This window comes from Oncorhynchus gorbuscha, linkage group LG19, assembly GCF_021184085.1.
Source record: "Oncorhynchus gorbuscha isolate QuinsamMale2020 ecotype Even-year linkage group LG19, OgorEven_v1.0, whole genome shotgun sequence".
Lineage (NCBI taxonomy): Eukaryota > Metazoa > Chordata > Actinopteri > Salmoniformes > Salmonidae > Oncorhynchus > Oncorhynchus gorbuscha.
The window spans coordinates 5149332-5173431 of record NC_060191.1 but is presented as its reverse complement, the minus strand read 5'-3'; the positions used below and the strand labels follow the sequence as shown (position 1 = coordinate 5173431).

At 45.8% G+C, this 24100-nt stretch overlaps 1 protein-coding gene across 2 annotated transcripts; it reads right to left on the bottom strand.

Annotated features, from left to right (window-relative positions):
- Nucleotides 1-452: 452 nt before the first annotated feature.
- LOC124005784 (zinc finger protein 362-like) lies at nt 453-9144 on the bottom strand. 2 transcript variants are annotated; one of them, XM_046315330.1, is made up of 3 exons: nt 9060-9144; nt 2946-5514; nt 453-823 (listed from the first exon to the last, which is right to left on the bottom strand). In XM_046315330.1, exons 2-3 carry the CDS (start codon nt 3813-3815, stop codon nt 473-475), a joined length of 1221 nt encoding a protein of 406 aa, XP_046171286.1. In that variant the 5' UTR covers nt 3816-5514; nt 9060-9144; the 3' UTR covers nt 453-472. The 2 variants fall into 2 exon arrangements, with proteins under 2 accessions (XP_046171286.1, XP_046171285.1); XM_046315329.1 differs by lacking the exon at nt 9060-9144 and adding an exon at nt 8297-8671.
- Nucleotides 9145-24100: the final 14956 nt, after the last annotated feature.

Sequence of the window (24100 nt, the reverse complement as noted above, 5' to 3'; positions counted from 1 at the left end):
ATAGAGTAATAAAGAACAATTTTACAATAAAGATTGTGACAGCGCCTTTTACAACATAATTGTTTGTACTTTGGTAGTGCAAATGTATTGTTATAGCAGGATGTCAAAGTGTCACCTTTTTAGAATGAACATTAACATTTACCGCCCTATAGTTGTGGAAATGACGAAAATCGAAGGAATACTTGATGGGAAATGATTTATGAGATCAGTGATCATTTTCAAACCCTATAAGGGAATGGAAATAAAATACATTCAAGAGAAATTAATTAATAAATATAACCAATGTTCTCATTGGAAAGTACCGTTCTGGTACTTATCATTCAAAAGTAATTTTCAATCTCTTTCAGTGTCAGAGTTGTCCAAATTGAACACAGTGAAGCTACACCACCTTTGCTCTCCTCCTCCTCCTCCTCCTCCTCCTCCTCCTCCTCCTCCTCCTCCTCCTCCTTTCCTTTATTCAAGAGGATCAGCCTCAGGAAGTGACCTCAGAATCTGGTTCAGAGTCAGAGTTGTCCAAGTTGGACACAGTGGAACTATACCACTCTTCTGTGCCCTCATCTTCATCCCCTCCTTCTCTTCCTCCTCCCCCTGCTCCTCTCTCGGACAGCATCGCCATAGCTGCCTGGTGGTAAGGGTGTTTGCGTCTAGTGTGTCGACGCATGGTGTTGCGCTCGGCGAAGCGTGTGTGGCACAGCGGGCACTGGTAGGGCTTCTCTCCTGTGTGTACCCTCTGATGGCGCTGCAGCTCGCCCGCCTCCCTGAAACGCTTGGAGCAGATGGGGCACACAAAGTTCCTCTCGCCCGTGTGTATGTGCTTGTGTCTCTGTTCAGGGTCAAAGGACAAGGGTCACGTTTGTTAGATAATACTATACATTCATGTTCATATATTATGATATGTTTATACCTACTTATTACATAGCAGTCATTACAAGATGAAATCTGAAATCGGACCTAGTTCCACTTCAAACACAATCAAAACAGATAACCTGCCTAAATGACTACCAACCCGTAGCACTCACATCTGTAGCTATGAAGTGCTTTGAAAGGCTGATCATGGTTCACATCAACACCATTATCCCAGAAACCATAGACCCACTCCAATTTGCATACCACCCTAACAGATCCACACATGATGCAATCTCTATTGCACTCCACACTGCCCTTTCCCACCTGGACAAAAGGAACACCTATTTGAGAATGCTATTCATTGACTACAGCTCAGCGTTCAACACCATAGTGCCCTCAAAGCTCATCACTATGCTAAGGTCACTGTGACTAAACACCTCCCTCTGCAACTGGATCCTGGACTTCCTGACGGGCCGCCCCCAGGTGGTAAGAGTAGGTAACAACACAGCCGCCACAATGATCCTCAACACAGGTGCCCCTCAGGGGTGCGTGCTCAGTCCCCTCCTGTACTCCCTGTTCACTCATGACTGCAAGGCCAGGCACGACTCCAACACCATCATTAAGTTTGAGGATGACACAACAGTGGTAGGCCTGATCACCAACAACGACGAGACAGCCTATAGGGAGGAGGTCAGAGACCTGGCCGTGTGGTGCCAGGACAACAACCTCTCCCTCAACGTGATCAAGTCAAAGGAGATGATTGTGGACTACAGGAAAAGGAGGACCGAGCACGCCCCCATTCTCATCGACAGGCTGTAGTGGAGCAGGTTGAGAGCATCAAGTTCCTTGGTGTCCACATCACCAACAAACTAGCATGGTACAGGGGGCCTCCCGGGTGGCGCAGTGGTTAAGGGTGCTGTACATAGCAGTCATGTACTGCAGCGCCAGCTGAGCTACCAGAGACTCTGGGTTCGCTCCCAGGCTCTGTCGGCCGCGACCAGGAGGTCCGTGGGGCGACGCACAATTGGCCTAGCGTCGTCCGGGTTAGGGAGGGTTTGGCCGGTAAGGAAATCCTTGTCTCATTGCGCACCAGCGACTCCTGTGGGGGGCCGGGCGCAGTGCGCGCTAACCAAGGTTGCCAGGTGCACGGTGTTTCCTCTGACACATTGATGCGGCTGGCGCGCTCCCAGGTTGGATGCGCGCTGTGTTAATAAGCAGTGCGGCTTGGTTGGGTTGTGTATCGGAGGATGCATGATTTTCAATCTTTGTCTCCCCCAAGACTGTATGGGAGTTGTAGCAATGAGACAAGATAGTAGCTACTCAAACAATTGGAAACCACGAAATTGGGGAGAAAAAGGGCTACAACTCAAAAACAAACAAACCAAAAAAAAACTATCATGGTACAAACACCAAGACAGTCGTGAAGAGGGCATGACAATGCTGGAAAAGATTTGGCACCATCACTGCCTATGGTATGGAAACTGCTCCGACCGCAAGGCAAGACCGGTAGTGCGTTCGGCTCAGTACATCACTGGGGCCAAGCTTCCTGCCATCCAGGACCTCTATACGGGGCAGTGTCAGAGGAAGGCCCAAAAATTGTCAAAGACTCCAGCCTCCCTAGTCATAGACTACCACATGGCAAGCAGTACTGGAGCACCAAGTCTAGGTCCAAGATGCTTCTAAACAGTTTTTACCCCCAAGCCATAAGACTCCTGAACATCTAATCAAATGGCTACCCAGACTATTTGCATTGCTGCTACTCTCAGTTATTATCTATGCATTGTCACTTTACTTTCTTCCTACATATTACCTCAGTTACCTCTGTACCGGTACCCCCTTATTTTACTGCTGCTCTTTAATTTAATTATTTGTTACTTTTATTTCTTATTTTATTTCTTGTTTATTTTTTGTATTATATTTTTAAACTGCATTGTTGGTTAGGGGCTTGTAAATAAGCATTTCACTGTAAGGTCTGTTATACCTGTTGTATTCGGTGCATGTGACAAATAAAATTTTATTTGATTTGAAAACAATATGTCATCATGGGCCCACCAAATCACCACACCACAATTCAAACATTTATGAACAACTAAGCTCACCTGCAAATGGCTGGAGCGTTTGAAGGCCTTGCCACACTGCAGGCAGACATGGGGTTTGTTCTGAGAGTGGGTGATGGAATGACGCTCCAGGTCAGACAGGTAGTAGAAGATCCTGGGGCAGAGAGGGCAGTAGAGGACCCTTCGTGGCCCAGAGGAGGGAGAGGAGGCTGGGGACAGGGGGTCCAGAGGGTCCAGGGGGTTCAGGTTCCTGGGTCCGCTGGAAGGGAAGATGGGGGCAAGGGGAGGGGAGGGAGGAGCGGTGGCAGAGGAGAAGTAGAGATGGTCGTCCCATGGGAGGGAGGTGTGCTTTGACTCTGGGGCTTTTGATTGGTCGGATGCCTCCAAACAGAAGTCAAAGGACAGAGAAGGGGATTGCGGTTGTGTAAGGGGAGGGGCTTTAGTAGGAGATGACCCATTTTGGACAGATTCCATTTGGGTTTCTTCAGTAGATAGTGACTGATGATCGGTGTTGGGGTCATAACAGTTTGGTTCAGTGTGTTTGTGAGGAGGTGAGCTGAGTAGAACTGCTTTAGAACTGCCACCAGCACTGGGCTGCTTGGAGGGAGGGGAGGAGACCACGGAGGGGGAGGTCAGGGGGGCGGGAGGGTTAACGATGGGACTCTCTCTTGATTGGATGGTAGGGGAGTTGTTGGGTGTCGTTCTAATAACTGGGTGGGAGGGATTGGCCGGGAGGGATGACACTGATGTGGCAAGCTGACCAGAAGAGAGAGAGAGAGAAAGAGGGGATGAAGAGGAGGCAGTGATTTGGGAGAGCTGACCGGTGGAGGGGTCAATGAGAGCAATGGGGGTGGAGGTAGAGAAAGACTGCCCGGAGGAAGATGTGGTGGAGGAGGAGAGGAGAAGGAACATAGAGGTAGAGGCACTGGGAGTGTTCTGGGTGAGGGAGAGGGGGAGAGAGAAGGTCAGGAGGCCTGGGTTGGTATCAGTCTTGGTTAAGGGAATGGAGGAGAGCTGGGGGGGAGGAGGGGAAGAGGAGGATGGGGGTGTTGGAGGAGGGGTTAGTAAGGATCTGGATGGGCTGAGGGGGTTGGAGGTGTACAGCAGAACCAGAGAGTTGGGAAACAGCAGCACTAGCCTCACTAACAGATTTCACATCCGAATCTAGAACCTTAGGGGGGTTCCGCATTCTGTGAGAGTTCTGGGTTCTTTGAGTGTTCTGTATTTTTTAGAAGTTCTGACTTCTGTGAGGGTTTCATAGACGTAACAGGAGTGGGACATGTGTTTTCCTTGTGTGTGTGTGGAGTTTTTACTAAACCTCGGCTGAGGTAAGTGACCCATGCTGTGGTTATATGAGACGACCTGTCATCCTCTACCTCCAATGAGCTGGACTGCACCTTTGGCTGGCTTGAGGGGGGGTTGTCTGGCCTGGAAGGTTCCATTTGGGGCACTTTGTGCCCCTCAGGGGTGAGTGTGTATGGAATACCCTGGTCATCTATCAGGAGAAGACCTTCACTTTCAGAGTCTATGGAAGAGAGGGAGGTGAAAACGGAGGTAGAGAAGAACAAGGGAGACAAGAGAGGTCCCCCCAAAATGTCAGCTCCATCCATTCTCAATATAGAATCATCTTCGTCATCACCATCATCTTCCTCTACTATGTCCCTATCTCCATCCCCCTCTACCTCATCTACCTCCATAAGCAGTGAGCTCTCATGCCAAAGGCTCCTCTCCTTAATCTCTCTCTTTTTAGGGAAGCTCAGATCCAATACTTCTCCCTCCTCTTCCTCTCTTCTCCCCCAAACTCCTTTTCCTGCCTCTGCTCTCTCTCCTCTATCCTCTCCTGGTCTCTCTTTTCTACCATGGCATCGACTAGGGGGTAGGAAAAGAGGGATAACTCTCTCATCCTCTCTATCTTTCCTTTTTTTCTCCCCCCTTATCCCTCCATCCCTCTTTGCCTTGGCTGTGTCGGAGATGAGAGGCGTTTCAGGGACAATGGGACTACCGTTCCTGTGTTGTGTAACATCACTCTCTCCATCTCTCCTCTCATCCCTCTCTTCTGTCTCCATCCTATAGAGAGGCTCCTCCGTGTGTTTTATCTCTTCAACACACACATCCTCCATCTGACCCGTACCAGTCACAGTAGTGGAGGTCAGGGCATTTCAACTGGTCCCAGACCAAACAGCTCTGGCTTCTAACCTACTCCCTTTAGAATCAGAGTGAGGCACGTAGAGCTGAGAGCTGCAGAGTCTGTGATTGGCCTGTTGCATAATCCAGGAAAGTCTGATTTGACTCTGATTGGTTGATCGCACACACCAGGAAGTCCAGTCTTGACTGTGATTGGTTGTTTGAGCCCGCAGGGCGCTCTCCCAGCCCCTCCTCGTTTGGCCTAAAAATGTTTTGATTGGACACCTGTACTGGAGTACACCTGTATAAGGGAGAATTATTGGAGGTTATCTGGTGGGCAGGATAAGATCAAGGAGTCCACTGGCTCCTCATGGATCTCTGGCACAGTCCCCGATCTCTTCAAGGATTGGCAGACACTCCTGTTATCTGAGCCACCATTGGTCAGAACCCCTCTCTGTTGAGAATCCATTTTGGAACATGCCTAAATCTGTAAAATGGGGATTCAATATTTTAGCATCTTAACAAGAGATGAATTAATACAATCAAATAATAAAAGTACTTGTCAATCAAATGAATATAGGCTTCATAGATAAGGAAGACGTTCTGAGGTGGCCAGGTGTCTTTATGCTGTTTCACAGGATATCAGAGCAGCAAAATGAGGAAGTTGATTAAATTAGTATCATGCTGTTAGAATATCTTACTTGTTCTTTCATTGTGCATACTGAAATATGCTTCGACTCAAACTATTCACATAGACTAAATAGGCTATTATGAATTTCTTAAACTCCTATTCTTGTTTTACTTCGAAAACAGGGCCTTCAGGAAGTATTCACACCCTTTGACTTTTTCCATATTTTGTTGTGTTAAAACCTGAATTGAAAATGGGTTAAATGTAGATATTTTGTCACCGGCCTACCACACAATACCCCATAATGTCCAGGTGGAATTGTGTTTTTCAACATTTTTACAAATTCATTAAAAATGAAAAGCTGAAATGTCTTGAGTCAATAAGTATTCAATCACTTTGTTATGGCAAGCCTAAATAAGTCCAGGAGTAAAACTTTTCTTAACAGGTCACATAATAAATTGCATGGACTCAATCTCTGTGCAATAATAGTTTTTAACATGAATGATTACCTCATCTCTGTACCCCAATTATCTCTAAGGTCCCTCAGTCGAGCAGTGAATTTCAAACACAGATTCAACCACAAATACCAGGGAAGTTTTCCAATGCCTCGCAAAGAAGGGCATCTATTGGTAAATAGGTTTTAAAAATCCATTTGAGCATGGTGAAGTTATTAATTACACTTTGGATGGTAATATCAATACACCCAGTCACTACAAAGATACAGGCGTCCTTCCTAACTCAGTTGCCGGAGATTTCACCATGAGGCCAATAGTGACTTTAAAACAGTTACAGTGTTGAATAGCTGTGATAGGAGAAAACTGAGGATGGATCAACAACGTTGTAGCTACTTGACAATACTAACCTAATTGACAGAGTGAAAAGAAGGAAGCCTGTGCAGAATACAAATATTCCAAAACATGAATCCTGTTTGCAACAAGGCACTAAGGTAATACTGCAAAAATGTGCAATTCACTTTTTGTCTTGGATACCAAGTGTTTTGTTTGGGGCAAATCCAATACAACACACATTACTGAGTACCACTCTCCATATCTTCAAGCATAGCGGTGGCTGCATAATGTTATGGGTATGCTTGTAATTGTTAAGGACTGCTGAGTTTTTCAGGATAAAAAAGCTACGGAATGGAACTAAGACAAAATACTAGAGGAAAACCTGGTTCAGTCTGCTTTCCACCAGACACTGGGAATTGAATTCACCTTTCAACAGGACAATAACCTAAAACACAAGGCCAAATCTACACTGGAGTTGCTTACCAAGAAGACAGTGAATGTTCCTGAGTGTCCGAGTTACAGTGTTGACTTAAATATGCTTGAAAATCTATGGCAAGCTCTGAAAATGGTTCTCTAGCAATGATCAACAACCAATTTGACAGAGTTAAAAGAATTTTGAAAAGAATAATGGGGAAAGGTTGCACAATCCAGGTGTGAGAAGCTCTTAGAGATGTACCCAGAAAGTCTCACAGCTGTAATCGCTGCCAAAGGTGATTTTAACAAAGGTGATTTTGACTCAGGGGGTTGAATACTTTTTCATCAAGATATTTTTGTGTTTTATTTTTCATTAATTTGTTTAAAAATATATATATTTTTTAAACTAATCTTGTTGTTTTGGAAAAGGAGGGAAGCGCCCTCTACCAAATTATGGCTCAGTGAATTGGCAAACACTGTACACTTAGAAAGAATTAGATATATTCTGAACAATAAATTATCAACATTTGATAAAATCTGGCAGCCTTTCCTCTCCTACTTGGACGAGTCGGCGCTGTGAATTTGTACTTATTAACGCACTCTCAATGGTAAAATTTTTATCTACCTTTGGGCAGCGTGTGCTGGCCCTACCACCCGAACAGTTGGGAGGGGGGGGGGGAATAGGGGATGGGGGATAGGGGGGACATCTTCCCTCTTTCTTTCTACGTGTCCTTGTTTTGTATGTCGTGTTCTGTATTATTTGTTCTGCACCCAGAACTCTGGGTCTTGTTGTTCCTGTATGCTCTTTTATGTTTAGATAAGAATTGTATACCTGTCATGTATACCTATACACCATTCTTGTGTGTGTTTAATAAAAATATTTGAAACATAAAAAAAATATATATATATATATATATATATATATATATATATTTAAAAACATGTTTGAATTTTTCTTCCACTTTGACATTACAGAGTATTTTGTGTAGATTGTTGGGGGGAAAACTGACAATTAAAACCATTTTAATCCCACTTTGTAACAACAAAATGTGTAAAAAGTCCAGGGGTATGAATATTTTCTGAAGGCACTTTTGGTTAAATCATCCCCATCACCTAGATAACATCCCCACCACCACCTTCCACCTCATCATCGTCGTCATCACCATTACATTGTCACCATCATCATCATCATCATCATCAATAACATTATCATCATTCAAACCGGTTCCAATTCCTGCTATTATCTCAATAACTTGAGGCGAGTTTTGTTTTAAAGGCTACAGTGTGGTCTCATGTTCTACAATCATTGATTACCTGATATGCTTAATTGCTATGATTGTCAATCTTAAAAATATAACGCAACATGCGTAAATTACGCACATGTTTGCATTACATTTGTTTTTATTATGGACTTCACTGGTTTTATATCATTTGCTTACCGGGCTCTAAACAAAGTCGCCAATATACCACATAGCATGAACGCGACAGTCTGTAGTGGAGGGTTCAAGAGAGCATGATGTCAGCGAAATCATACTATCCGGGGGTAAAGCCCATTTTTTCTTTCGATTTCAGAATTTCATTTGTCTGCCATAGTCTAATACAAAATAAGACATTCGTTAAATATTTGGCAACCGGTTTGGGTCGACATCATATTTGTTTTCCTCCATTTGAACCCTTATCCATCCTTGTACTGTATTTATGTTGGAATAAAAAGTGTCGCTGTTCATGGGAGACGCCATTGCGCGCAGTCCGAGGTCCGAATAGCCAAACCCTGTTTCATATCTGTGGATGTACTGCGCATCAATGGACACGACACTCGAACCTGGGACAATGTTTGCTAACTGCATTTAATGTAATATATTCTGATCACTTATTTTAAATGACGCCGCGGTATTTGTCTAAATTATGTTGATATTTTTTGCCGTAATAACTGCCCTTGCTGTCTATGCACCCACAACCAGCCATTTTACAAGTCGAGGGTTCGAGCCCTGTAGGGAGCGCAGCCCGACAGCTGGCAGAAAAAGCGATGTAGGAAACTTTACCGGCATATTGTAATTTATTTCACGAACTTAATTGTCTGGACATACACTTGTCAATATAACAGGTGTGGGATGCGCCCGGTATACTGTCCATACATTTAAAACTGGATAATAAACTACATACTCCACCCATAAGTCACTCTCTGCATAGACACTGGCTTACCCGAGCTGTGGATACTTCCGGAAGACCAAATATGAATGAGAGGCGGACTAGTTCGGAGTGGAGATTCTGCGCGCTGCCTGCTCCGCGAGCAGAGAGAGATGGGAGCTCATGGCGTCGCAGCAATCGGCTTCGGTTAATGCTATCCGGGATCCTTGGGCCGTCATAACTTTAACCCCTACCCATACCTTAATTAACCCTTAACCAAATGTAAACTTTAATGGGGGGGGGGGGGTAGAGACGTCCCAAGGATCCCGGATAGCAAGGACTATTTTGGGTCCGACTAGACTCAATCCATGTTGAGTAAACAGTGGGCAGCTACTGTATATGGTATGAGATCAGATCATATCACCATTTAATCCGAGGGCATGTAACCTTAGAAAATGCAAAATATGGATCTCTCTCTGTGTGTGTGTGTGTGTGTGTGTGTGTGTGTGTGTGTGTGTGTGTGTGTGTGTGTGTGTGTGTGTGTGTGTGTGTGTGTGTGTGTGTGTGTGTGTGTGTGTGTGTGTGTGTGTGTGTGAGCGAGAGAGAGAGAGTTATCAGGGTGTCCTAATTGTTGTGAGAATCAAGTGTTCATCTCTATCCAAATAAAGAAGAAAGGTCAATATTCTACCTACACTCTCACTGTCCCTGTCCCCCCCCCCCCCCCACACACACACACACACACACAGTGGGCCCTGGGTGTATCAGTTAGGACTCCCCTCTTCAGTAGGGCACTGCACTCCAGGTGCTGTTGGGCTGGCAGGTGACCCGGTTGGGTCCATCCAACAGGTGGTTCTTCTTACAGAGGTAATAGATGGCATCACCCTTATCGCACCACACCCCTGGAACAGGAGCTGGAGGGTCACTGTCTATGAATTGGCAAGATATGTTATTCTCTGTTTAGGCCAAAAGGTGGCAGTAAAGCACTATGAAACATAACAACCGACATTACAGTCTCTCTCACACACATAAAAAGACAAACACACACAAAGTAGACCGATTTCAAGTGCAGAGTACAATAACCTCCTCCGCAAAATACACAAACACACACTCACACTCAAAAGGCCCAATCCATCCACCCACACGCCAACCATCAAATTCCATGGCTCTGATGCTCTCCCTCTGCTTGCTTTCTCTCTCTATCAAACACTATATATTATAAAACACACACACATACTTTGACAGATGGGCTGAGGGTACTGCCAGGTCTGATCAATATTATAGAGTTTCTCACTGTTTCCCACCAGCTCCCTGGAGAGAGAATGGGGGGAGGGGGAGCAGGAGAGAGACAGAGTGAGAGTGAGAGGGGGTGGTCATTTTTTGCCAGCAGCATACCACCCTGCATACCACTGCTGGCTTGCTTCTGAAGCTAAGCAGGGTTGGTCCTGGTCAGTTCCTGGATGGGAGACTAGATGCTGCTGGAAGTGGTGTTGGAGGGCCAGTAGGAGGCACTCTTTCCTCTGATCTAAAAAAATATCCCAATACCCCAGGGCAGTGATTGGGGACACTGCCCTGTGTAGGGTGCTGACTTTTGGATGGGAAGTTAAACTGGTGTCCTGACTCTCTGAGGTCATTAAAGATCCCATGGCACTTATTGTAAGAGTAGGGGTATTAACCCCAGTGTCCTGGCTAAATTCCCAATCTGGCCTTCAAACCATCACGGTCACCTAATAATCCCCATTTTACAATTTCCTCATTCATCTCCCTCCTGTAACTATTCCCCAGGTTGTTGCTGCAAATGAGAATGTGGTCTCAGTCAACTTAAATGGTAAAATAACAGATAAAAAAATAAATATGACTAATACACTAAGTGGTGAAGCAGGGGTTAAATGTTTCAGAAAGTATGCATACAATACATCATTCCAACTGACATATGCATTGGGATGTGATACATTATTAGATGTGAGTCAGTAAAAAGCATATTAATGGCCTAGTTAACAACAGTAATGCAGACAGCCCAGTCTCTACATAATGAAGTTCTTCCACTTCAACCCCTTACCATCCATCTCTCTCTGTCCTTTGTCTGCCATCCTGTCTCTCGCTCTCCCACCCTGCCTCTTCTAACCTCTCTCGCTCCCTAACTTCTCCCTCTCTCACCCTCCCTCCCTCCGTCTCTCTCTCTCCCCCTCCCTCTCTCACCCTCCCTCTCTCTCTCTCTCCCCCTCCCTCTCTCTCTCTCTCTCTCTCTCTCTCCCTCCCTCTCTCTCTCTCTCTCTCTCCCCCTCTCTCTCTCTCTCTCTCTCTCTCTCTCTCTCTCTCTCTCTCTCTCTCTCTCTCTCTCTCTCTCCCTCCCTCTCTCCCCTCCCTCTCTTTCCCTCCCTCTCTCCCCCTCCCTCTCTCTCTCTCCCTCTCTCCCTCTCTCACCCTCCCTCCTCCATTCTCTCTCTCACCATCCCTCTCTCTCTCCCTCCCTCTCCCCTCCCTCTCTCTCTCTCCCTCCCCCTCTCTCTCTCTCTCTCCCTCCCTCACCCTTCCTCTGGGTCTCACCTTGTGTCATGATACAGTTAGAGTTTAATGGCTGTGATAGGAGAAAACTGAGGATGGAATTATTTTTCATTAATTAAAATAAAAACATGTTTCTTCCACTGAAACATTACAGAATATTTTGTGTAGATTGTTGACAAAAAAATTTATGAAATCTATTTTAATCCCGCTTTGTAACACAACAAAATGTGGAAAAAGTCAAGGGGTGTGTGAACTTTCTGAAGGCCCTGTATATATATATATATGACGTATATATGCCATTTAGCAGACGCTTTTATCCAAAGCGACTTACAGTCATGTGTGCATACATTCTATGTATGGGTGGTCCCGGGGATTGAACCCACTACCCTGGCGTTACAAGCGCCATGCTCTACCAACTGAGCTACAGAAGGACCACGTATGTCATCCACTGGTGGTGCCTATGTGCTGTTGAGCATAATACCATTCATAGCCTACACACACAGAAACACACACACATTGTTGAAAGACACACACACACATATCAGCATGTAACTAATGTGCATAATAGGATTAATAGAAAATACAGGAACACAACACGCAAATACACACAGACAGACACACAGACAGACACACACACAGAGCCGTGTTTAGCTGCTGTGAATAACGGGATTGAGAGAAAGTTAACAGCATTCGGAAAGTATTCAGATGCCTTGACTTTCTCCACATTTTGTTACGTTAGTTTTATTTTAAAATATATATATATATTAAATGTGTTCCTCATCAATCTACACCCATAATGACAAATTGAAAACAGGTTTTTAGACATTTTAGATATGTTATTAAAATTAAAAAACAGAAATACCTTATTTACATAAGTATTCAAACCCTTTGCTATGAGACTCGAACTTTAGCTCAGGTGCATCCTGTTTCCATTAATCATCCGTGAGATGTTTCTACAACTTCACTGGAGGCCACTTGTGGTAAATTCAATTGATTGGACATGATTTGGAAAGGCACACAACTGTCTATATAAGGTCCCACAGTTGACAGTGCATGTCAGAGCAAAAACCAAACCATGAGGTCAAAGGAATTGTCCATAGAACTCAGAGACAGGATTGTGTCGAGGCACAGATCTGCGGAAGGGTACCAAAACGTTTATTTAGCATTGAAGGTCCTCAAGAACCCAGTGGTGTAAGAAGCTTGGAACCACCAAGACTCTTCCTAGAGCTGGCCGCCTAGCCAAACTGAACAATGGGGGGGGTCATGGTCAGGGAGGTGACCAAGAACCCACAGAGTTCCTCTGTGGAGATGGGAGGACCTTCCAGAAGGACAACCATCTCTGCAACACTCCACCAATCATGCATTTATGATAGAGTTGCCAGACAGGAGTCACTCCTCAGTAAAAGGTACATGACAGCCGACTTGGAGTTTGACAAAAGGCATCTAAAGACTCTCAGACCATGAGAAACAAGATTCTCTGGTCTGATGAAAGCAAGATTTGGCCTGAATGCCAGGAGTCACATCTGGAGGAAACCTGGCACCAACCCTACGGTGAAGCATGGTGGTGGCAGCATCATGCTATGGAGATGTTTTTCAGCGACAGACACTGGGAGACTAGTCAGGATCGAGGCAAAGATGAACGGAGCAAAGTACAGTGAGATCCTTGTTGAAAACCTGCTCTGGAGCTCTCAGGACCTCAGACTGAGGCGAAGGTTCACCTTCTAACAGGACAATAACCCTAAGCACACAGCCAAGACAACACAGGAGTGGCTTCGGGACAAGTGACGGAATGTCCTTGAGTGGCCCGGCCAGAGCCCGGAATTTAACCCAATCGAACATCTCTGGAGAGACCTGAAAATAGCTGTGCAGCAACACTCCACATCCAACCTGACAGAGCTTGAGGGTCTGCAGAGAAGAATGGGAGAAACTCCACAAACACAGGTGTGCCAAGCTTGTTGCGTCATACCCAAGAAGACTTGAGGCTGTAATCGTGCTTCATCAAAGTACTGAGTAAAGGGTCTGAATACTTACGTAAATGTCATATTTCAACTTTGCTTTGTCATTATGGGGTATTGTGTGTAGACTGATGAAGGGGAAAAAACAATGTAATCCATTGTGGAATAAAAGCCTGTAACCGAACAAAATGTGTACAACGTCAAGGGGTCTGAATACTTTCTGAATCACTGTAGGTGTGAGATGACACAGCAGACAGGGAGAAGTGGAATGGAGGGGACTCCTCTTCAGGATACATAGCGGTCAACACCTCACATGTCCCTTTAACTGGCCAGGTGACTCATATAACAATAACCTTGGTAGGTGTTGCAGGTAGTCATAGCTATGAGTCAGGAAAATGAATATCCTCTGTGAAAACAGGAATCTGAAAATAGATTATGGTAACTAGCTGATAAGCATGCATACTGCTGCAGAGAGAGAGAGAGAGTGACAGAGTGACAGAGAGAGAGAGAGAGAGAGAGTGACAGAGAGAGAGCAAGAGTGTTATAGAGTGACAGAGTGACAGAGAGAGAGCAAGAGTGTTATAGAGTGACAGAGTGACAGAGAGAGAGAGACAGTGGCAGAGAGAGAGAGAGAGATTGACAGAGTGAGAGAGAGACTGAGAAAGAGAGAAAGAGAGATTGACAGAGTGAGAGAGAGACTGAAAAAGAGAGAAAGAGAGATTGACAGAGTGAGAGAGAGACTGAGAAAGAGAGAGAGAGAGACTGACAGAGTGAGAGAGAGACTGAAAAAGAGAGAAAGAGAGATTGACAGAGTGAGAGAGAGACTGAGAAAGAGAGAGAGAGAGACTGACAGAGTGAGAGAGAGACTGAGAAAGAGAGAAAAAGAGACTGACAGAGTGAGAGAGAGACTGAGAAAGAGACTGACAGAGTGAGAGAGAGACTGAGAAAGAGAGAGAGAGAGACTGACAGAGTGAGAGAGAGACTGAGAAAGAGACTGACAGAGTGAGAGAGAGACTGACAGAGTGAGAGAGAGACTGAGAAAGAGAGAAAGAGATGCGGCATTAGTTGTGTAACCACATGGATGGCTCATTCCTGGAAGTATGAGAGCCTCTCGTTCGTGGAAATATAAATATCAAGAGAGGCTCTTTGTAGGGGAGTTGAAGTGACCTCAGATTTATAGGGAGGGATGTTCGATGGGTATTGTGATATGCAGAGTAACGACAGCAGGTAGAGAGAGGCTCTCTTCTGTGTAAAACTCTCCCATAGACACACATGAGCAACATCAAAGGGGTCAGTTCACTGAGTGTTTTTGAAATATATGAGTGAGTTGAGTGTGTGGCTGTATGGGGAGTGAGTGTGAGTGCCTGGAGCTGGGTTGGTTCAGTGTTCTAACTGTGGCCCTCCTCTCTCTGTGTGCTCTCCAGCCTCCCTCCCTCCCTGCCTGCCTCCCACACAGCCAGGGCCCAGTGTGAAACTACTGTTGGCTGACAGGTAGCTCTGTCTTAAAGGAGTGATAGTGAAAGCAGAGAGATGTCCATAGATGACCAGGTGGTCAAAGCTGTGCACCTCTTTCCCAGTCAAGTCCAGCCCGTGCACACACACACACACACACACACACACACACACACACACACACACACACACACACACACACACACACACACACACACACACACACACACACACACACACACACACACACACACACACACACACACACACACACACACACACAGCCCAGTTCTGCTTCAACAAACAAACACACTAAATAGCCCAGAGCTGCTTGCTTGTCCTTGGCTCTCTCTGAGGGGAGAGACCTTATCAGGGGCCTCTCAGATGGAAAGGGAAGAGAGGAGAAGAGGATGAGAGTAAGAGAGGATGATAGAGGAGAGGAGAAGAGGGAACAGCATGGCCCAAAGCTGCATGAGCAAGAGAGCTCTCTGACTGTGATCCGTCGCCCACACACACACACACACACACACACACACACACACACACACACACACACACACACACACACACACACACACACACACACACACACACACACACACACACACACACACACACACACACACACACACACACACAGCTCTTTGACACTTTATCTGTGATCCACCTCCCACACACATTCAATATATACACAAAATCTCTTCCTTTCTCTCACCCCCTCTCTCTTCCCCCCTCTCTCGCTCTCTCTCTCTCTCTCTCTCTCTCTCTCTCTCTCTCTCTCTCTCTCGCTCTCTCTCTCGCTCTCTCTCTCTCGCTCTCTCTCTCGCTCTCTCTCTCGCTCTCTCTCTCTCTCTCTCTCTCTCTCGCTCTCTCTCTCTCTCTCTCTCTCTCTCTCTCTCTCTCTCTCTCTCTCGCTCTCTCTCTCTCTCACTCTCTCTCTCTCTCTCTCTCTCTCTCTCTCTCTCTCTCTCTCTCTCTCTCTCTCTCTCTCTCTCTCTCTCTCTCTCTCTCTCTCTCTCTCTCTCTCTCTCTCTCTCTCTCTCTCTCTCTCTCTCTCTCTCTCTCTCTCTCTCTCTCTCTCTCTCTCTCTCTCTCTCTCTCTCTCTCTCTCTCTCTCTCTCTCTCTCTCTCTCTCTCGCCCCCTCTCTCTCTCTTCCCCCATCTCTCTCTCTCTCTCTCTCTCTCTCTCTCTCTCTCTCTCTCGCTCTCTCGCTCTCTCTCTCTCTCTCCCCCCCACTCTCTGTCTCTCTCCCTTTCTTAAACTCACACACATACACACATCTATTTGACACCCTGACAGTGATCTACCGCCCACTGCCTCTCAATGAGCACGATGTAGCACAGCTCGAATACACACAGGAAGACACCCAGCCAACCTACTGCCTGTCTCTGTGAAGGAGCTCTGTGAGACTGGGACATGGACACACACACACACACACACATACACAAACATATCACACTATAAGTACACACACACACACAAACATAAACATATAACACTATAAGTACACACACACACACGCAAAAGTGCACAGGACACAAATGCATGCAGACCTTCACACTCTTAAAATACACACTTGACTCACACACTGAAACACACAACAGTTAAATAAAGGTTAAAAGAACCCAGCCAGGAGGAGATGAAGACTAGAACATGCTCGTTCACCCTATCTGGCACAGACACTGTGAACTAATCAAGCCCTGCCTCTCTCTGGACTGCAGTCCTAGTATCAACAGCTGATAGTCCCGTTGCTAAGGCAATTTAGAGAATGGGCCCTGGTTACACAATGTCTCAGTCTATGCAAACAGACAAACTGCCAACAAAATAACACCATCACAGAGGGCCTCATTCCTGAGGTACACACACACACACACACACACACACACACACACACACACACACACACACACACACACACACACACACACACACACACACACACACACACACACACACACACACACACACACACACACACACACACACACACACACACACACACACAGAGAGAGAGAGAGAGAGAGAGAGACCTAGAACCTAAAAGGGTTCTCCTATGGGGGCAGCTGAAGAACCCTGGAGAAAATAACCATTTATGAAAAACTACTTCTGGGAAAAAAGATAAACAGAATAGAATATGATGTAACACATAGAAATGGACTGAATAGACCAGAGGGAGTGAATGATGTTTTATTCCATTCACTGTGCAGTATGTGCTTTCCATTCCATTCTTTGGGGGTGGCAGGTAGCCTAGCGGTTAAGAGTGTTGAGCCAGTAACTCCCTTGAGCAAGGCAGATAATCCCCCAACAACACCTGCTCCCCGGGTGCCAATGACATGGACGTCAAGTAAGGGAGTCCCCCGCACCTCTCTGATTCAGAGGGGTTGGGTTAAATGAGGAAGACACATTTCAGTTGAATTCATTGAGTTATGTAACTAACTAGGTACCCCCTTCCCTTCCCCTTCCCTATTTCCAGAGTCCTTCTAATGAGCAGAGATAATGTTATCTAAATTGTATCCAGAACATTCTGCCTCTCTGCTCTGTTCTTGTACCCACCTGTGCAGTTGGGATCATCACCGCTCCATTGTCGGTCGCCTTGGCAACGACGGATGGCTGCATCCAAGTCATTGGGCAACATGTAGCCTGTGTCACAACGCACCTCGAGGAGGGCAGAGAAGGAGGGAGTGGGAGAGAGGAGGGAAGCAACAAACTGAAAAGGCACTTCCAGATGGGGCATCACTGGTGATGATGTAAGCCATGTCGAGTGCCCTCATTTCCTCATTTGGAACACACATGAATATGTACAATGATTAAAATAATTATCCCTCCCTAAGGCTCAACTGACAAACCAGAACACACACACGTACCTGGAGCCACACAGCTGAGGCCACACTGACAAACCAGAACTCACACACGTACCTGGAGCCACACAGCTGAGGCCACACTGACAAACCAGAACACACACACGTACCTGGAGCCACATAGCTGAGGCCACACTGACAAACCAGAACACACACACGTACCTGGAGCCACACAGCTGAGGCCACACTGACAAACCAGAACTCACACACGTACCTGGAGCCACACAGCTGAGGCCACACTGACAAACCAGAACACACACACGTACCTGGAGCCACATAGCTGAGGCCACACTGACAAACCAGAACACACACACGTACCTGGAGCCACACAGCTGAGGCCACACTGACAAACCAGAACTCACACACGTACCTGGAGCCACACAGCTGAGGCCACACTGACAAACCAGAACACACACACGTACCTGGAGCCACATAGCTGAGGCCACACTGACAAACCAGAACACACACACGTACCTGGAGCCACACAGCTGAGGACACACTGGCCGTCACACAGACACTGGCGCTTGTTGCCACAGTCCTTGTCCTGTGTACAGGGTTTTGGACACATCCTTCTCCGCTCATTACCCAGCAGCCTCTCTGAACACGCATCAGATGCATGGACTAGGAGAGAGACAGAGGTGGAGAGATGTGGCCCTCTAGCTCAGTTGGTAAAGCATGGCGATTGCAACGTAAGCGTGGTGGGTTTGATATCCGGGACCACCCAAATGAGAAAACTTTTTTTTATGTCTGCATGACTGTAAGTCACTTTGGATAGATGTGTCTACTAAATGGCATATATTATTATAATATGTCAGGGGTCTTCAACCTTTTCTTGCCCAGGGACCCCTCCCAGGTAAACTGGTCACACAGGACCCCCTCCCAGGTAAACTGGTCACACAGGACCCCCTCCCAGGTAAACTGGTCACACAGGACCCCTCCCAGGTAAACTGGTCACACAGGACCCCCTCCCAGATAAACTGGTCACACAGGACCCCTCCCAGGTAAACTGGTCACACAGGACCCCCTCCCAGGTAAACTGGTCACACAGGACCCCCTCCCAGGTAAACTGGTCACACAGGACCCCCTCCCAGGTAAACTGGTCACACAGGACCCCCTCCCAGGTAAACTGGTCACACAGGACCCCCTCCCAGGTAAACCGGCCACCCAGGGACTACCTTAACCCTGGGCCTGCCTACCATTCTGCCTGCCCTAACCCTGGGCCTGCCTACCATTCTGTACCTTAACCCTGGGCTTGCCTACCATTCTGTACCTTAACCCTGGGCCTGCCTACCATTCTGTACCTTAACCCTGGGCCTGCCTACCATTCTGTACCTTAACCCTGGGCCTGCCTACCATTCTGTACCTTAACCCTGGGCCTGCCTACCATTCTGTACCTTAACCCTGGGCCTGCCTACCATTCTGCCTACCCTAACCCTGGGCCTGCCTACTATTCTGTACCTTAACCCTGGGCCTGCCTACCATTCTGTACCTTAACCCTGGGCCTGCCAACCATTCTGCCTGCCCTAACCCTGGGCCTGCCTACCATTCTGTACCTTAACCCTGGGCCTGCCTACCATTCTGTACCTTAACCCTGGGCCTGCCTACCATTCTGTACCTTAACCCTGGGCCTGCCTACCATTCTGCCTACCCTAACCCTGGGCCTGCCTACTATTCTGTACCTTAACCCTGGGCCTGCCTACCATTCTGTACCTTAACCCTGGGCCTGCCAACCATTCTGCCTGCCCTAACCCTGGGCCTGCCTACCATTCTGTACCTTAACCCTGGGCCTGCCTACCATTCTGCCTGCCCTAACCCTGGGCCTGCCTACCATTCTGCCTGCCCTAACCCTGGGCCTGCCTACCATTCTGTACCTTAACCCTGGGCCTGCCTACCATTCTGTACCTTGTCACACCATACTGTATTATTGACTCCTGCCTGCTCTGACCCTGAGACTGCCTGCCGTTCTGGGCCTTTCACACCCTATCTGGATTACTGACCTCTGCCTACCCTTGACCTGTCGTTTTGCCTGTCCCTGTCCTAGTAATAAACTTTTGTTACATCGACACTGTCTGCATCTGTTTCTTACCTGACACGTGCCATGTACAGAATAAAAATATTCCCAAAATACATCCTGTTTGCAATAAGGCACGAAAGTAAAACTGCAAAACAATTGGCAAACTAATTCACTTTTTCCTGAAAACAAAGTGTATTTTGGGCGTGGTGCAGTGGTCTAAGACACTGCATCTCAGTGCAAGAGGCGTCACTGCAGTACCTGTTTCGAATCCAGGCTGCATCACATCCGGCCGTGATTGGGCGGCGCACAATTGGCCTAGCGCCGTTCAGGTTTGGCTGGGGTAGGCCGTCATTGTAAATAAGAATTTGTTCTTAACTGGCTTGCCTCGTTAAATAAAAACAAATTGTACAATCCAGGTGTGCAAAGCTCTTAGAGACTTACCCAGAAAGATCCACAGCTATAAGGTGATTTGAACATATTGACTCAGGGGTGTGAATACTTAAGTAAATTAAATATTTCATTTTCAATAAATTTGCATTTTCAACATTTCTAGAAAAGTGTAATAATTCCAGGGGTATGCATACTTTCTGGAGGCACTGTAGATAGATGAATCAAATCAGACCTTGCCCAGGTGAGTGAAATGGAAAGGTCGGAACATGAAATCATGGTTGAAATGTGAACTGAAGTTGATGTTTGAATCAGATGGGGCCTTTTGTCTATCAAACCTGGTACCCAGGTTTTCAAAGAGGACAATTTTCTTCTGCCACATTTGTAGGGATTCATGTACTCAGGTAAGCAAAGGTTACAGTGCAGAATGTAAACCTGCTTATAGTTTGATAGAATAGGAGCCTAAATCTGATTCCAATTGGGCATCTAGTTCTGTGATTTCATCTCTTCCTAGGAATCCATTGTATTTTGCTTCCATGTGTTTAACATAAAACACATAATTAATTCATATCCGCAAAACAGCATGGACTGTAGCCCAGCACGCACACACACACAAACACACACACAGAGAGGGACACACCCTTAATGTACAGCACATCTGGACCAGAGAAAGAGGGGTCCCCCAACTCGTGTTCTCTCATGCTGACAGCTGCACAGGTGTGACCAATTAACGGCATATATTCATATACTGTACACACAGGTGGACACAGGGACCCACACACACTACATACACACAACTGTGCAAACACACATACACAGACATTGTCTCTCATACAGCTGCAGTACACTGCCCTACCATAGCCGCAAGTAGGGGTGCTGAGGGTGCTGCAGCACCCCCTGAAAAATATAAATTTTTAAAAGAAATACAAAATTGGTGAACTGGGCCTTTATTACTCCTGTATAAGTGGGGAAATTCACTTACAAATGCAAATGCATTCAATACGTTTGCAGTCAGGAGTGTATCAGCATGCCCCAACCATAACACACAACCAAAACCACAGCCTATGTCAATACAACAAAGACAGGAACAAATATTCAATATACTCGTCTCCAGCAGGTATATCTCTCTGGTCACCCCCAAAACCAATTCTTCCTTTGGCCGCCTCTACTTCCAGTTCTCTGCTGCCAATGACTGGAACGAACTACAAAAATGTCTGAAACTGGAAACACTTATCTCCCTCACTAGTTTTAAGCACCAGCTGTCAGAGCAGCTCACATATTACTGCACCTGTACATAGCCCATCTATAATTTAGCCCAAACAACTGCCTCTTTCCCTACTGTGTTTATTTATTTTGCTCTCTACTTTGCACATTATTCTACTGCAAATCTACCATTCCAGTGTTTTACTTGCTATATTGTATTTACTTCGCCACCATGGCCTTTTTTGTCTTTACCTCCCTTATCTCATCTCATTTACTCACATTGTATATAGTCTTATTTTTCTACTGTATTATTGACTGTGTTTGTTTTACTCCATGTGTAACTCTGTGTTGTTGTTTGTGTCAAACTGCTTTGCTTTATCTTGGCCAGGTCGCAATTGTAAATGAGAACTTGTTCTAAACTTGCCTACCTGGTTAAATAAAGGTGAAATAAAAAAAATTATAAATTGCAGTGCAAGCAGAGGGAACACCCCCCTATCCACATCCACACCCTATCCACATCGATGGAACAGTAGTGGAGAGGGTAGTAAGTTTTAAGTTCCTCGGCGTACACATCATAGACAAACTGAATTGGTCCACCCACACAGACAGCATCGTGAAGAAGAACCTCAGGAGGCTGAAGAAATTTGGCTTGTCACCAAAAGCACTCACAAACCTCTACAGATGCACAATCGAGAGCATCCTGTCAGGCTGTATCACCGCCTGGTACGGCAACTGCTCCGCCCACAACCGTAAGGCTCTCCAGAGGGTAGTGAGGTCTGCACAACGCATCACCGGAGGAAAACTACCTGCCCTCCAGGACACCTACACCACCCGATGTCACAGGAAGGCCATAAAGATCATCAAGGACAACAACCACCCGAGCCACTGCCTGTTCACCCCGCTATCATCCAGAAGGTGAGGTCAGTACAGGTGCATCAAAGCTGGGACCGAGAGACTGAAAAACAGCTTCTATCTCAAGGCCATCAGACTGTTAAACAGCCACCACTAACATTGAGTGGCTGCTGCCAACACACTGACTCAACTCCAGCCACTTTAATAATGGGAATTGATGGGAAATGATGTAAAATATATCACTAGCCACTTTAAACAATGCTACCTAATATAATGTTTACATACCCTACATTATTCATCTCATATGTATACGTATATACTGTACTCTATATCATCTACTGCATCCTTATGTAATGCATGTATCACTAGCCACTTTAAACAATGCTACCTAATATAATGTTTACATACCCTACATTATTCATCTCATATGTATACGTATATACTGTACTCTATATCATCTACTGCATCCTTATGTAATACATGTATCACTAGCCACTTTTACTGCCACTTTGTTTACATACTCATCTCATATGTATATACTGTACTCAATACCATCTACTGTATCTTGCCTATGCCGCTCTGTACCATCACTCATTCATATATCTTATGTACATATTCTTTATCCCCTTACACTTGTGTCTATAAGGTAGTAGTTTTGGAATTGTTAGCTAGATTACTTGTTGGTTATTACTGCATTGTCGGAACTAGAAGCACAAGCATTTCGCTACACTCGCACTAACATCTGCTAACCATGTGTATGTGACAAATAAAATTTGATTTGATTTGATTAGCTGTGACACCAGAGATTCTGGGTTCGAGCCCAAGCTCATTCGTAGCCGGCTGCGACCGGGAGGTCCATGGGGCGTCACACAATTGGCCCAGCGTTGTCCGGGTTAGGGAGGGGATGTCCTTGTCTCATCGTACAGTGAAAGTATTTCCCAACAGTGCAGTAATATCTTTAATAATAATATTATAAAAAAACACAAGAAGTAAGTTGAAACAGAAGAATGCAAATATATATATATACACAGTCAGTGCAGGCACCTTATTCAGTGTGCAGAGGTACTGTTGAGGTGGGTTTAAACTTAAAAAGTGACTGCTAGCAGGATATTCATGTTAACAGGGCTGAAAAGTGACTGGTAGCAGGATATACATGTTAACAGGGCTGAAAAGTGACTGGTAGCAGGATATACATGTATACAGGGCTGAAAAGTGACTGGTAGCAGGATATACATGTAAACAGGGCTGAAAAGTGACTGGTAGCAGGATATACATGTAAACAGGGCTGAAAAGTGACTGGTAGCAGGATATTCATGTAAACAGGGCTGAAAAGTGACTGGTAGCAGGATATTCATGTAAACAGGGCTGAAAAGTGACTGGTAGCAGGATATACATGTAAACAGGGCTGAAAAGTGACTGGTAACAGGATATACATGTATACAGGGCTGAAAAGTGACTGGTAGCAGGATATACATGTATACAGGGCTGAAAAGTGACTGGTAGCAGGATATACATGTATACAGGGCTGAAAAGTGACTGGTAGCAGGATATACATGTAAACAGGGCTGAAAAGTGACTGGTAACAGGATATACATGTATACAGGGCTGAAAAGTGACTGGTAGCAGGATATACATGTATACAGGGCTGAAAAGTGACTGGTAGCAGGATATACATGTATACAGGGCTGAAAAGTGACTGGTAGCAGGATATACATGTATACAGGGCTGAAAAGTGACTGGTAGCAGGATATACATGTAAACAGGGCTGAAAAGTGACTGGTAGCAGGATATACATGTAAACAGGGCTGAAAAGTGACTGGTAACAGGATATACATGTATACAGGGCTGAAAAGTGACTGGTAGCAGGATATACATGTATACAGGGCTGAAAA

Excerpts from the sequence above, each read along its gene's own strand:
- LOC124005784 (XM_046315330.1), bottom strand. The coding sequence starts at position 3,815 with ATGTTCCTTCTCCTCTCCTCCTCCACCACATCTTCCTCCGGGCAGTCT. Across the intron at positions 824-2,945 it reads AACGCTCCAGCCATTTGCAG|AGACACAAGCACATACACAC; the intron begins GTGAGCTTAGTT and ends GACCCTGAACAG.